General features: G+C 43.2%; 1 protein-coding gene across 1 annotated transcript in view; it reads left to right on the top strand.

Annotated features, from left to right (window-relative positions):
* The window catches only part of AGBL1 (AGBL carboxypeptidase 1), a 1,172,656-nt gene that overhangs the window by 617,034 nt on the left and 541,981 nt on the right, over nucleotides 1-13,641 (top strand). Inside the window, exon 20 of the mRNA XM_040414188.1 lies at nucleotides 10,943-11,074. Coding sequence (XP_040270122.1) covers nucleotides 10,943-11,074 — 132 coding nt within the window. The remainder of the gene's footprint in view (nucleotides 1-10,942; nucleotides 11,075-13,641) is intronic.

Raw genomic sequence — 13,641 nt, 5'->3', positions numbered from 1 at the left:
GTAACAAATCAAATTTTCCTAAAATGGCAGCTATACAATTTACAAAGTGGAATTAAGAAGCCCAGGAAGAAGATATGACCCATAATGCAGTGCAGCCAGCCAATCAGCAGATAGCCATTCCCTGTGATTTCACAGCTTTATAAAAAGCCTAACCCCACCCGCACTCCACCATTTTACTGTGAGCTGAGCATACGGTAGATGTGGCCAGTTCTAGGGACAGTGTTTTAGCAATCTTTTAATTGTAGAATATTAGATAGGAACAGTGCAGAGACAGTGTAGGGAGATCGTAAGGAGAGTTTTCAGACACTGTGGGAAGGGCATAGGAAGAGCATAAGGAGAATGCAGGGACAATGCAGGCTCTGTGTAATCGCCCTGTGTATCTTTTTCCACTCCTGCACCATTCATTCTTAATCTGTTCTGTTACACATAGACTGACTGACTACATAAGATTTAGTCTCAATAGCTGGTCTGATATATAGGCGCGTGTACCTAGAAAATATGTTCCACCATTAATAATTCATCTATTCAGTTATACATAGACCTATGGTGCATCAGACTCAATGTCAACAGACAACATGGTTATATACAGTAGTTCATCTGATGCGCCATTTATACTTAATCTGTTCTGTTATACATAGGCTGACTGTGCATCAGACTTAGTTTCAACAACTGGTCTAATATATAGGTGCATGTACCTAGATCATCTGCTGTACCATTAATAATTAATTTGTTCAGTTATACATAGACAAACTGTGCCTTAGACTCATTGTCAATAGGCGGTATTATATATAGGCATGTTTTTACATTCATCTGCTGCACCAAAATCTATTCTGTTATACATAGAGATGGCCTTGCGCTTCGCCCAGCGGTTATTTTGCGGCAAACTTTGCTCGTTCGCGATTCGCCGAACATGCGAACATATGGCGATGTTCGCATAAGCCATATTCTTTTGCATTGCGCCGAACTTTGACCCATGACACATCCATCAGGTGGGACAGGACAGCCAATTGAGACATTTCAGTACATGGACACACCCCCACCCTATAACAGAACCCGATCTGGCAGCCATTTTACATTCTGTGTTTTGTCGGTGTAGGGAGAGGTTGCTTTGTGGAGCAGGGACAGGCTAGCTAATAGGGCCACAAAAGTCCTTTTAAGGACTAGAATAGGTGTGCTATCAATAGGTGTGATATACTGAGAGGTGTGATATACTTATAATATACTTTCTAACATAGAAAGTATATTATTGTGCATTTGTATTGTGCAGCAGTTGTGTGCGGTTCTGCTGCTATACCGCAGCTATATAGAGGGACAAATGCTATTGGAATAACTATTTGCAACGGGTGTGATATACGGTACCTGTTGCCCCCTAAAAAAAACTGATTGAGGGGTGTGATTTACCTATAATATACTTTCTAACATAGAAAGTATATAGTGCATTTGTATTGTGCAGCAGTTGTGTGCAGTTCTGCTGTGATACCACAGGTATATAGAGGGACAATCGCTATTGGAACAACTATTTGCAATGGGTGTGATATACGGTACCTGTTGCCCCCCAAAAAAACTGATTGAGGAATGCAATATACCTGCTTCCACAAAATGCTGATTAAGGGGTTTGATATACCTGCTTCCACAAAATACTGATTGAGGGGTGTGATATACCTGCTTCCACCAAAGATTGATTGAGGCCTGCGATATATCTGCTTTCACAAAATATTGATTGAGGGGTGCGATATACCTGCTTCCACCAAATATTGATTAAGGGGTTCTATATACCTGCTTCCATAAAATACAGATTGAGGGGTGCAATATACCTGCTTCCACCAAATATTGATTAAAGAGTTCTATATACCTGCTTCCACAAAATACTGATTAAGGGGTTTGATATACCTGCATCCACAAAATACTGAATAAGGGGTTTGATATACCTGCTTCCACAAAATACAGATTGAGGAGTGCAATATACCTGCTTCCACGAAATATTGATTAAGGGGTTCTATATACCTGCTTCCACAAAATACTGATTGAGGGGTGCAATATACCTGCTTCCACAAAATACTGATTAAAGGGATTGATATACCTGCTTCCAAAAAATACTGATTAAGGGGATGGATATAACAGCTTCCACAAAATATTGATTGAGGCCTGTGATACACCTGCTTCCACAAAATACTGATTGAGGGGTGCAATATACCTGCTTTCACCAAATATTGATTAAGGGGTTCTATAAACCTGCTTCCACAAAATACTGATTGAGGGATGCGATATACCTGCTTCCACCAAATATTGATTGAGGTCTGCGATACATCTGCTTCCACAAAATACTGATTAAGGTGTGTGATATACCTGCTTCCACCAAATATTGACTGAGGCCTGCTTTCACAAAATACTGATTAAGGGGATTGATATACCTGCTTCCACCAAATATTGATTGAGGCCTGCAATACATCTTTTTCCACAAAATACTGATTAAGGGGATTGATTTACCTGCTTCCACCAAATATTGATTTAGGCCTGGGATACACCTACTTCCACAAAATACTGATTAAGGGGTTTGATGAACCGGCTTCCACCAAATACCGACTGAGGCCTGCAATATACCTGCTTCCACAAATACTGCTCTTCTCTATGGACTTTGCCACAGGGTCATTTTGAAAATGACAGGCAGAGTAAGAGGAAGGCCGTTCCACAGGGGTGGTAGGGGTCGGGCAGGTGCACCAGGCCGGAGCCTAAGTGGGAAGTTGGAAAAGGTGCGTGCGATTGCATCAAAGGATGCACCAGAGTTGGTTGAGTGGCTCACTTCTGCATCCTCCTCATCCTCTGTATCCGTCAAAGGAAGAAAAAACTGGGTGGTTGTGGAGCGCAAAAGTACTGTAGAGAAGTAAGGGAAAAAGTGAACACCTGTAGATAGGGAGGTTGGTGTATGGAATGTTCTACCCGGAAATAACAGGCCAATTATAGTCCACTTAGGCCCAACGGCCTTTGCTATAGGTGATGATGTGTATAATGAAGAGGGAAGAACGTGATTCTGTATAGCAAATGATTGGTTACTTCCCTGTGACCATAGTAGAGGTAAAACACAATGCAGGAATATAGATGATAAAAAACATGGCGCATGTCTTCAATCCGGTTGTCACCCAGTTCGAACTGCAAGACATCTTGAAAATGTCAAGGAAACTGTGCATGTACTTCAGCTACTCTTCCCATGCAAAACACGCCCTGCTTGAGCTGCTAAGGCAGAATGGTTTTCCCCTACATCACCCATCATAACGTCGCTCATCTCTACTCATAATAATTGAATTTAATTATTATATTTAGCCCCTTTACCACACAGGTATATAAAAACCACCATCTAGTCATGTAGTCTGCCTTTACAAACATTTGTGGAAGACTGGGTCATTCTAAAGAGCTGATTTCGAGCCTGGTAGGGTAATATGATGCCACTACTGGAACAGGTTGTATTATGGAAAACTGGAAACATTTAGGAACCACATCAACACTGCCATGAAGTAGCAGACCATATAAAGTTAAACAGCGTGGTCGCCAAGTGCTGAGATGCCTAGTTCATAAAAGTATAATAACCTGCTAATTCAATAACTGCAGAGCTACAAACCTCCTCTGCCATTTACAATGTAGGAGTCTGATTGTACAGTTTTATTTTTTTTTCAATTGCTATGGACAATGCATATTCATTTGTGCTGTGAAACTGTGATCATGCACTTTATCTAAGAAGTAAATTCACTTTAAATGAAGTCTTTGTTGTGTCCTGTATATGAAATGGGTTTGGAGAATGCCAAGAGAACATTACTTGCCTTAATGCATTGTGTGAACTGTAAAGTTTGGTCGAGGAGGGATAATGCTATGGGGTTGTTTTACAGAGGTTGGTCTAGACCCATAGTTCCAGTGAAGGGACACCTTAATGCTTCAGCATATTCTACCAAGCCATTTCTGCTTTCAACTTCATGGGGCCAGTTTGGAGAGGGCCTTTCCTTTCCAACATGACTGAGCCTCAGTACACAAAGCATAAAGGCCTGGTTGAGTGAGTTTGGTGTAGAAGAACTTGACTGACCCATCTAGAACCCTGACCAATCCCATCAAACACCTTTGTGATGAACCAGAATGTAAATTGTGAGCCCGGGCCTCTAATCCAACATCACTTTATGACCCTACAAATGCTTACAAATGCTCTTCTGGATAAATAGGCAAAAATCCCCACAGACACAGATCCAAATCTTGTTGAAAGTTTTCCTAGAGTAGAGTAGAGTAGAGTAGAAGCTGTTTTAGTTGCAAAGGGGGAAACAACTCTATATTAATACCTGTGGATTTAGAATGGATGTCATAAAAGCTCCCGTAGGTGTAATTTGCAGGTGTCCCAATACTTTTGTCCACATAGTGTATATGCTGAATTGTTGCTATGAGCTGCTATTACCTTTGTCTTGCACTGGTTTTAACAAAGTCACTCCCTGTCACGACTGTGACTGATCCAGACAGGTCTGGGAGGAGAAGGTCGCAGCGACTTGCTACTCGCGATAGCTTGTGAGTTTGCTCCGTGGTTCAGGGTATGTCATCTGGGTTTTGCCTTGTGAACCTTTTTGTCCTGACTGGGAGTTTGTAGGCATCCTCCTCAGGTGAGTCCTGTCTGCCACTCCCAGCTACTATATTAGTTTCACTTTCACTTTCAGTCATTGCCAGATATAGTCCTTACTACCAGTGCTACTCTGACCTTGGAAGGAGATCGTTTGATGGTGTTGCTGTTGAGCTCTTGTCCGGCGTGGACTGTCGTGTTTGGGATCGCCTTCTCTGCTCGTGACTGGATAAGTCTATCACTGCCATAGATTGTTTGTTGCTGTCTTCCCCTGTTGTTTTCCTAGACGTGAGTGATGGTGACTAGCGCTCCCATCGGCCTTTCCTCAGTCCAGTCTAGTTAGGGCGACTGAGGGTTTTAGGTATCCTGCTCGCCGCACGGGTTCACACCCCGTCTAGGGTATCAGGGCAGACAGGTGCCAGCTGAGGGTTAGTCAGGGGTGGCCATTCTATTTCCCATCCATAGATAAGGGTCCCCCTTCCCCTCTGTCTGGTGCGACACGACCGCTGCTGGGATAGCGGTCGTGACAGTATATCTGGCCTTTTAAAAAAAAAAAAAAAGTGACATTTTCTTTTTTTTTTTTTTTTTTTTTGCTTGCTGTTTTGCTTTGTATTTTGTCTGTTTCACTATGGATCCGGTTTCGGTTTTGGCGAAACAATTACAGGGGTTATCCCTTGAAGTGGCAGGATTAAAAGCAACAGTGCTGCAGCAGCAATCCTTGGGTTCCACCGTTGCTACGGGTAACCAAGGTACTCCTGAGCCAAAAGTGGCTTTACCTGATAGGTTCTCAGGAGGGCGAGACCAATTTGTAACCATCAGAGAAGCTTGCAAGTTATTCTTCAGGTTACGCCCTAGATCCTCCGGCGGTGAGGAACAACGGGTGGGCATTGTAATTTCTCTCCTGCAAGGAGATCCGCAGGCTTGGGCTTTCTCCCTACCATCAGACTCCCCGGCCTTACGATCAGTGGAGGAGTTTTTTGAAGCCCTGGGTCTCGTATATGATGACCCGGACAGGGTCTCACTGGCTGAGTCTAAGCTACGTGGACTTCGGCAGGAGAACCGGTCTGCTGAACTATATTGTTCCGAATTCCGTAGGTGGGCTACTGATACCTTATGGAACGACTCGGCCCTTAGGAGTCAGTTCTGCCAGGGGTTGTCTGAAAAATTAAAAGACGCGCTGGCGGTATATGAGGTCCCTGGGTCTCTTGAGGCTGCTATGTCTCTGTCCATAAGAATCGACAGACGACTCAGGGAGAGACTATTTAATTTTACGGAGGCCTCTATAGGGCAGGGATCGGTCTGTTATGGTCCAGTCGAACCAATGCAAATAGGGGGCGCCACTAGACGGGTGAATCCTCCTAAGTTCCGCCGTAGGTCAGAGGTTTGTTTTCGTTGTGGGGGGAGGGGTCATTTTGTAAAGGTTTGTCCCTCGGAACCCAAGAGACCACAAACTAAGGAGCCGCCGGAAAACTAGAGTCCCCAGATTGTGCGGAGGAGAACAGTCTGGGCGTATTCGTTTCCTCCATACGCATGTCTCAGTTTTTGTTGTCCGCTACCGTTGAGGCGGGCAATAAGACTGAGATCTGTTCCGTCTTTTTGGACAGTGGGGCGGGGGTCAACTTGGTGGATTCACGGTTTGCTCAGGCTCTGGGTTTAACTCCGGAACCGGTATGCAGAAATATTCCTGTGTTTGCCATCGACTCCTCCCCTCTTACTCAGAGAGAGTTAACTCAGATCATCCATAATATCCATCTGCAGGTAGGGGACCTCCATAAAGAGCATATCTCGTGTTATGTCCTGGACGGTCTTCCGGCTCCTATGGTATTGGGGCTTCCCTGGCTGGTGACTCACAATCCAGTGGTGGATTGGCAGGCCGGGGAGATTGTGGAGTGGAGTGAACATTGTAAGGACAACTGCTTGAGTAGTAGGTGCTCTACACTCTCTGTAACATCTTTACCTGCCTTTCTGTCAGATTTTATGGATGTGTTCTCTGAGAAGGGTTGTCAGGGGTTACCACCTCATCGTCCATATGATTGCCCGATTAATCTATTACCTGGGGCAAAACTACCTAAAACCCGGTTATATAATCTTTCCGGCCCGGAGAGGAAGGCTATGAAAGATTATATTTCGGAGAGTTTGGCTAAGGGACACATCAGACCCTCTTCTTCACCTGTGGCTGCAGGGTTCTTTTTCGTTAAAAAGAAAGATGGGGGCCTACGTCCTTGCCTGGATTTCCGGGAATTAAACCGGATAACTATCCGAGATCCCTATCCTCTTCCTCTCATTCCCGACCTCTTTAATCAGGTTGCTGGTGCTAAATGGTTCTCCAAAATGGATCTCAGAGGAGCCTATAACCTGGTTCGCATCAAAGAGGGGGATGAGTGGAAGACGGCTTTTAATACTCCGGAAGGGCATTATGAAAATCTGGTCATGCCATTTGGTCTTACTAATGCGCCTGCGGTATTCCAACATTTTGTCAACGATATTTTTAGTCACCTTATCGGGAGATTTGTTGTGATATATCTTGATGACATCCTGGTCTATTCCCCGGATCTGGATACACATAAGGTCCATGTGAGACAAGTGCTGCAGATATTAAGGGCCAACAAATTGTTTGCTAAGTTAGAAAAATGTGTGTTCGCCGTAAAAGAACTGCCATTTCTGGGGTATGTGTTGTCAGATTCAGGTTTCCGCATGGATCCAGAGAAAGTCCGGGCGATTATAGACTGGGATCTGCCTGAGAACCTGAAAGCATTGCAACGTTTCCTGGGGTTTGCCAATTTTTATAGGAAGTTTATAAAGAACTATTCCTTGGTGGTCAAACCACTGACGGACATGACCCGAAAGGGATCCGATTTTTCCAAATGGTCACATGCAGCCAAAACTGCCTTTGCATCTCTGAAGGAGAGATTCACCTCGGCCCCTATTCTCGTACAGCCAGATGTCTCGCTTCCTTTTATTGTAGAGGTTGACGCATCAGAGGTGGGGGTGGGAGCGGTACTATCTCAGGGCCCGTCCCCTGGTGAATGGCGTCCGTGTGCTTTCTTTTCGAAGAAATTGTCTACTGCTGAAAGGAACTATGATATTGGCAACAGGGAACTTTTGGCTATTAAGTTGGCTTTTGAGGAGTGGCGTCATTTTTTGGAGGGGGCGGTTCATCCCGTCACGGTGATTACTGATCACAAAAACTTATTGTATCTGGAGTCTGCTAAACGTCTCACCCCTAGACAGGCTCGGTGGTCGTTATTTTTTACTAGGTTTAATTTTGTAATAACCTATCGCCCGGGGGCAAAAAATACTAAGGCGGATGCATTGTCTCGAAGTTTTCCTGGAGGGGGTGATGTTGAGGTACCAGAGCCCATTTTGCAAAAGGGGGTGGTGGTCTCTGCATTACACTCAGGTTTGGAGGGGAGGGTGTTGGAAGCTCAGGGGGACGCCCCGGCCTCCTGCCCCTCGGGGAAACTGTTTGTGCCAGAAAATTTACGACTGGAGATACTAAAAGAACACCATAACTCCACACTGGCAGGACACCCAGGTAGTAGGGCAACCTCTGAGTTAGTGTCTCGTCGGTTCTGGTGGCCTAAATGGCGCCAGGAGGTGTTGAATTTTGTATCTGCATGTGCTACCTGTGCTCGTTCTAAGGTAGATCATACTCGTCCGGCAGGGCGTCTGTTACCTCTGGCCATCCCCAACAGGCCTTGGACGCACCTGTCAATGGATTTCATTACGGATCTACCAGTATCAGCGGGGAAGACAGTTATTCTTGTAGTTGTTGACAGATTCAGCAAAATGGTGCACTTTATTGCTCTTGCCGCATTGCCTAATGCTAACACACTGGCTCAGGTTTTTATTGACCACATCGTGAAGCTTCACGGGGTCCCTTCCGATATTGTTTCGGATCGTGGCACCCAATTCGTTTCTAAATTTTGGAAAGCTTTTTGTTCTCGTTTAGGGGTTCATCTGTCGTTTTCTTCATCTTTCCATCCACAGTCCAACGGTCAGACTGAACGTACCAATCAAAACCTAGAGACATATTTGAGATGCTTTGTTTCCGAAAATCAGGAGGAATGGTCATCTTATTTACCGTTAGCCGAGTTTGCCATTAATAATCGTCGTCAAGAATCCACCGATAAGTCACCATTTTTTGGTGCATATGGTTTCCATCCTCAGTTTTGTACGTTTAGTGAGGGGGGGCCGTCTGGGATTCCCGAGGAGGAACGATTTGCGTCTTCACTTTCTTCAGTGTGGCAGAGTGTGCAAGAAAGTTTGAAGAGAATTGGTGGTAGATACAAACGTGCGGCTGATAAGAAGCGCTCTGAAGGTCCGGACCTTGGGGTGAATGACTTGGTGTGGTTGTCTACCAGAAATATCAAGTTGAAGGTTCCCTCGTGGAAATTAGGTCCGAGATTTATTGGTCCTTATAGGGTAATTAAGATCATTAACCCGGTGGCTTTTCGTCTGGAGCTACCTCAGACTCTAAGGATCCATAACGTCTTCCACAGATCTCTGCTTAAGAGATATGTAGAACCTCCTGAACCATTGCCACTACCGCCTCCACCGGTGGTTGTTGATGGCAGTCTTGAGTTTCAGGTAGAAAAGATTGTTGACTCACGATATGTTCGCCGCTCTCTTCAGTACCTGGTGCACTGGAAAGGTTATGGTTCCGAAGAGAGAATGTGGGTTCCAGCATCAGAGATAAAAGCGGACCGACTCATTCGGGCTTTTCATAGCTCCCATCCGGAGAAGCCTGGTCTTGAGGGTCCAGGGGCCCCTCGTAGAAAGGGGGGTACTGTCACGACTGTGACTGATCCAGACAGGTCTGGGAGGAGAAGGTCGCAGCGACTTGCTACTCGCGATAGCTTGTGAGTTTGCTCCGTGGTTCAGGGTATGTCATCTGGGTTTTGCCTTGTGAACCTTTTTGTCCTGACTGGGAGTTTGTAGGCATCCTCCTCAGGTGAGTCCTGTCTGCCACTCCCAGCTACTATATTAGTTTCACTTTCACTTTCAGTCATTGCCAGATATAGTCCTTACTACCAGTGCTACTCTGACCTTGGAAGGAGATCGTTTGATGGTGTTGCTGTGGAGCTCTTGTCCGGCGTGGACTGTCGTGTTTGGGATCGCCTTCTCTGCTCGTGATTGGATAAGTCTATCACTGCCATAGATTGTTTGTTGCTGTCTTCCCCTGTTGTTTTCCTAGACGTGAGTGATGGTGACTAGCGCTCCCATCGGCCTTTCCTCAGTCCAGTCTAGTTAGGGCGACTGAGGGTTTTAGGTATCCTGCTCGCCGCACGGGTTCACACCCCGTCTAGGGTATCAGGGCAGACAGGTGCCAGCTGAGGGTTAGTCAGGGGTGGCCATTCTATTTCCCATCCATAGATAAGGGTCCCCCTTCCCCTCTGTCTGGTGCGACACGACCGCTGCTGGGATAGCGGTCGTGACACTCCCATAAACTTTATTCCCTTTTTGTCCCCCCAATATCCTTTCCCACTGTCTAGAGTGAGATATAGCTGTATATTTCTGCAAATTTAGAAGTAGGCGTGAATGAAAGAACACGTTCTGGACCAAATCACCTGCTTCCTGCATCTGCCTGGGGGTTCTGAGCAGAGTATAACTGTAGCTGGTTCCTACACTGTCCTGAAAATTGTAGGCTTAGGTAAGTCCAAGAGAGGCGGTATATTAGTGTTAGGTACCTATCTGCGGAAGCCACCTTGATGCCTGGTAGATGGGCCCGACACAAGTTTGATTAAAAATGTGCACAAAGAGCTTCTATTCTATTCTATTCTCAATTCCTGACCGGTAGGTGGGTCCAGAGGATCAGAGAAACCCTGCTCTGGAGTATTAGTACTTTTAGTTTGAGCCAGATTTTTTTATGAATAATATTCATCAAAATAAAATAAAAAACGACAGCGCTGGGCCAAGGATCGCATATTATGAGGAAAAGACCTCATTGAAAGTCTGGTAGAAAAAGTAGCTACTGACTTGATGAAGAGTTGGTTGATGTGTCTTCATGAATAATTATTTAATAGTATCTGGTCTTAAATAGAGTTTGTTAGTTTGGAATATCTTTAATAAGGAGTCAGAACTGTACCGTTACCTGCCTATCAGGTCCACCCTGCAGCTGTTGCCTACAGCTAGGGAACCTCTGGCCTTCAGCGGCAGTGTATTAAACGATGGCTGGAGAACATAAGAACAGACAACCTATAACCGAATAAAAGAGTCAAAATGAATTGAATTAAAAAGAACAGAAAATTGAAATGTTCCACTGCACAATTGTCCTCCAAAACGAAGGGAAATAAACATGTGGGAAGCATATAGAAGCTGGTGCATTTGGTATTTAAATGTTATCTTTGTCTGCAGGTTTTCTGTGATTATCATGGTCATTCGCAAAGAAAGAATGTGTTTTTCTATGGATGCAGCATAAAGGAGACCTTGTGGCAAGCTGGTTGTGTAGTGGATTCATCAGTTCTCTTGGAGGATGTTGGATACAGGGTATGTATATTTTATTCATTACATGAGTGTTGCAGTGTAGCAGGCGATATGGAGATTTCACACTATATAGTTTTACACACAGTATACTGTAAAATTCCACAGAATTGTCATCTTGGTCATAATAGGAAGTTTGCAATATACAATACTGCATTTCCTCCAAAATGTATTCAGTTACCAGTTTTTTTTTTTGCATCTCCCCATTTCAAAAGCCATAACATTTTTTTTCTGTCGACATTGGTGTATAAGGCTTGTTTTTAGTGGAATGAGCTACATTTCGGGATACCTCTAATGTGTTGTATATTTTTGAGGGTTAAGACATGAAAAAAACACAGCAATTCTGACATGATTTTTTTTTAGGATTTGCTATGATGTTTATTGTGCACTACAAGTGACATCGCGAGTCAGTACAATGACGCAATTTCAGATTTACATAAAGTATCTCTCTATTTTTAAAATAAACTTGTTTTAGTGTTGCCACATTGAAAAACCCTTAATTTTTATTTTTAAGTTCACAGAAATACATGAGGGCTTGTTTTTTTGCAGAATGTTTTGTAGTTTAAATGGTACTATTTTGAGGTACATACTGTATGACTTTTGTCTTTTTTATTGTTTTTTGGGGGTTGGAATGATCAAAAAAAAAATTTGGCATTATTTTAGCGTTTTGCTCACCATACAGGATACATTTAATTTTATTTAATAGGATAATTTTTGAAGCAGCAATACTAATCACATATAGAGCTTTCTTTCTGGCAAATAAAGGGACTGGAAGGGGAAACGATGCATTTATTGTTTTTTGGGGGTTGGAATGCAATTTTGGCATTATTTTAGTGTTTTGCTCACCATACAGGATACATTTTATTTAATTATTATTATTATTATTTATTATTAAAGCGCCATTCATTCCATAGCGCTGTACATATGATAAGGGGTGCACATACATAATACAGACAATTGCACTAATCATAAACAAGAGGAGTTACAAAACTGGTACAGAAGGAGAGAGGGCCCTGCCCGTGAGGGCTTACAATCTACATTTAATAGGATCATTTTTGAAGCAGCAATACTAATCACATATAGAGCTTTCTTTCTAGTAAATAAAAGCACTGGAAGGGGAAACGGTGCATTTATTGTTTTTTTTATACTGGAATTTTATTATCTTTTATTTCCAAACACTTTTTTTTTAAACTTTTATTACTATTTCCAAAAGTACTCAAACTTGCAATCCTCTGATCGACCATATAAAACACTGCAATTCACTGCAAGGGTTTGTCTGAGAATGACAATGTATACTCTATTCATGGGATAAGTCATGTGTCTAATTGGTGGGACCTCTACCAGTAAAGAGAATGGGGGTCATGTTCCCTTCGTTTGAATGGAACAGTGGTCAAACATGTGCAGTGCTGCTCCATTCTTGATGGAGATAGTAAAACACTGTACACAGTCATCTTTGACAATCTCATAAGCTTTGCATGGAGCACAAGTGCACATGCCTGACCGCTGCTACAATAAACAAGGTAACATAGGACCCCTGTTCTAGTGATAGATGAAGGTCCAATTGCTGAATAGGCGTTAAGTTGTCATTCTTCCTTCACATACACTACTGACATATGGCACACGAAGGCTACATTCACACGATTTCACATGACCGTATTTTCGGTCCGCATCCCATCTGCATTTTTTGAGGATCTCACGAGGGCCCTTTCATTTCTATGGGGTTGCAAAATATGTGGACAGCAAACGGATGTCATCTGTGTGCTCTCTGTATCCTTGTGACCCTGCTGCACATTATACAACATGTCCTATTCTTGTCCTTTTTACGGATAAGAATAGGCATTTATACAATGGTTCCTGCGAAAAGTGTGGAATGCACATGGATAGCATCTGCATTTTGTGGATCCAGGATATTTTTTCGAGCACAAAATGGATATGGTTGTGTTTATGTAGCCTTAAACAAAATGCAAATCAAGCCAAAGGGGTTGCTTGGTTTGGAAAAACACATTTTCAGAAACCCTTTTGAGTATTTCTAAGTTGCTAGAAGGTCTTCTCTTCAGGACCCTCCTGTAGATATTCTATAGACAGAGCAAATAGTAGCTTTATAGAGCATAACTGATCATCTTTGGGCATGTCTGTTCACTAATAGTAGCTGTGTAATTCTTCATATACCTGTGGTGGCACTGCAGGGAAATTAAACGCTTGTGTTCAGGCAGGTTATAGGCAATTACTAGCCGACAACTTGTGTCGAAAAAAAAGGAGTTGTAAAAAGTGAACATCCTTTTTTATGAACAAAATTAAGTCACATGCAAATCAGATGTGAGTCAGAGTACTGTGCAAAAGAACTAATGAGTATGGAGAATAAAACATAGATTGACTGCAGTATATAATACTAGTAGAGGAATCAATTCACAATACTGTAGACTCATGAAGTAATATAATCTTGTCTATCTACTTATAGAATCTATTCTTAGAGTTGTAAAATATAAGAAAAGCATGACTTGTTTTTTCTTCAAGCAAATGGGGCAAAGAGTGTAATACCAGACACAACCTGGAAAAGAGCGGCACAATTTCTG

This window comes from Bufo bufo, chromosome 1 (assembly GCF_905171765.1).
Source record: "Bufo bufo chromosome 1, aBufBuf1.1, whole genome shotgun sequence".
NCBI lineage: Eukaryota > Metazoa > Chordata > Amphibia > Anura > Bufonidae > Bufo > Bufo bufo.
Note: the sequence above shows the minus strand (reverse complement) of the source record. Positions and strands in the feature narration are given on the sequence as shown.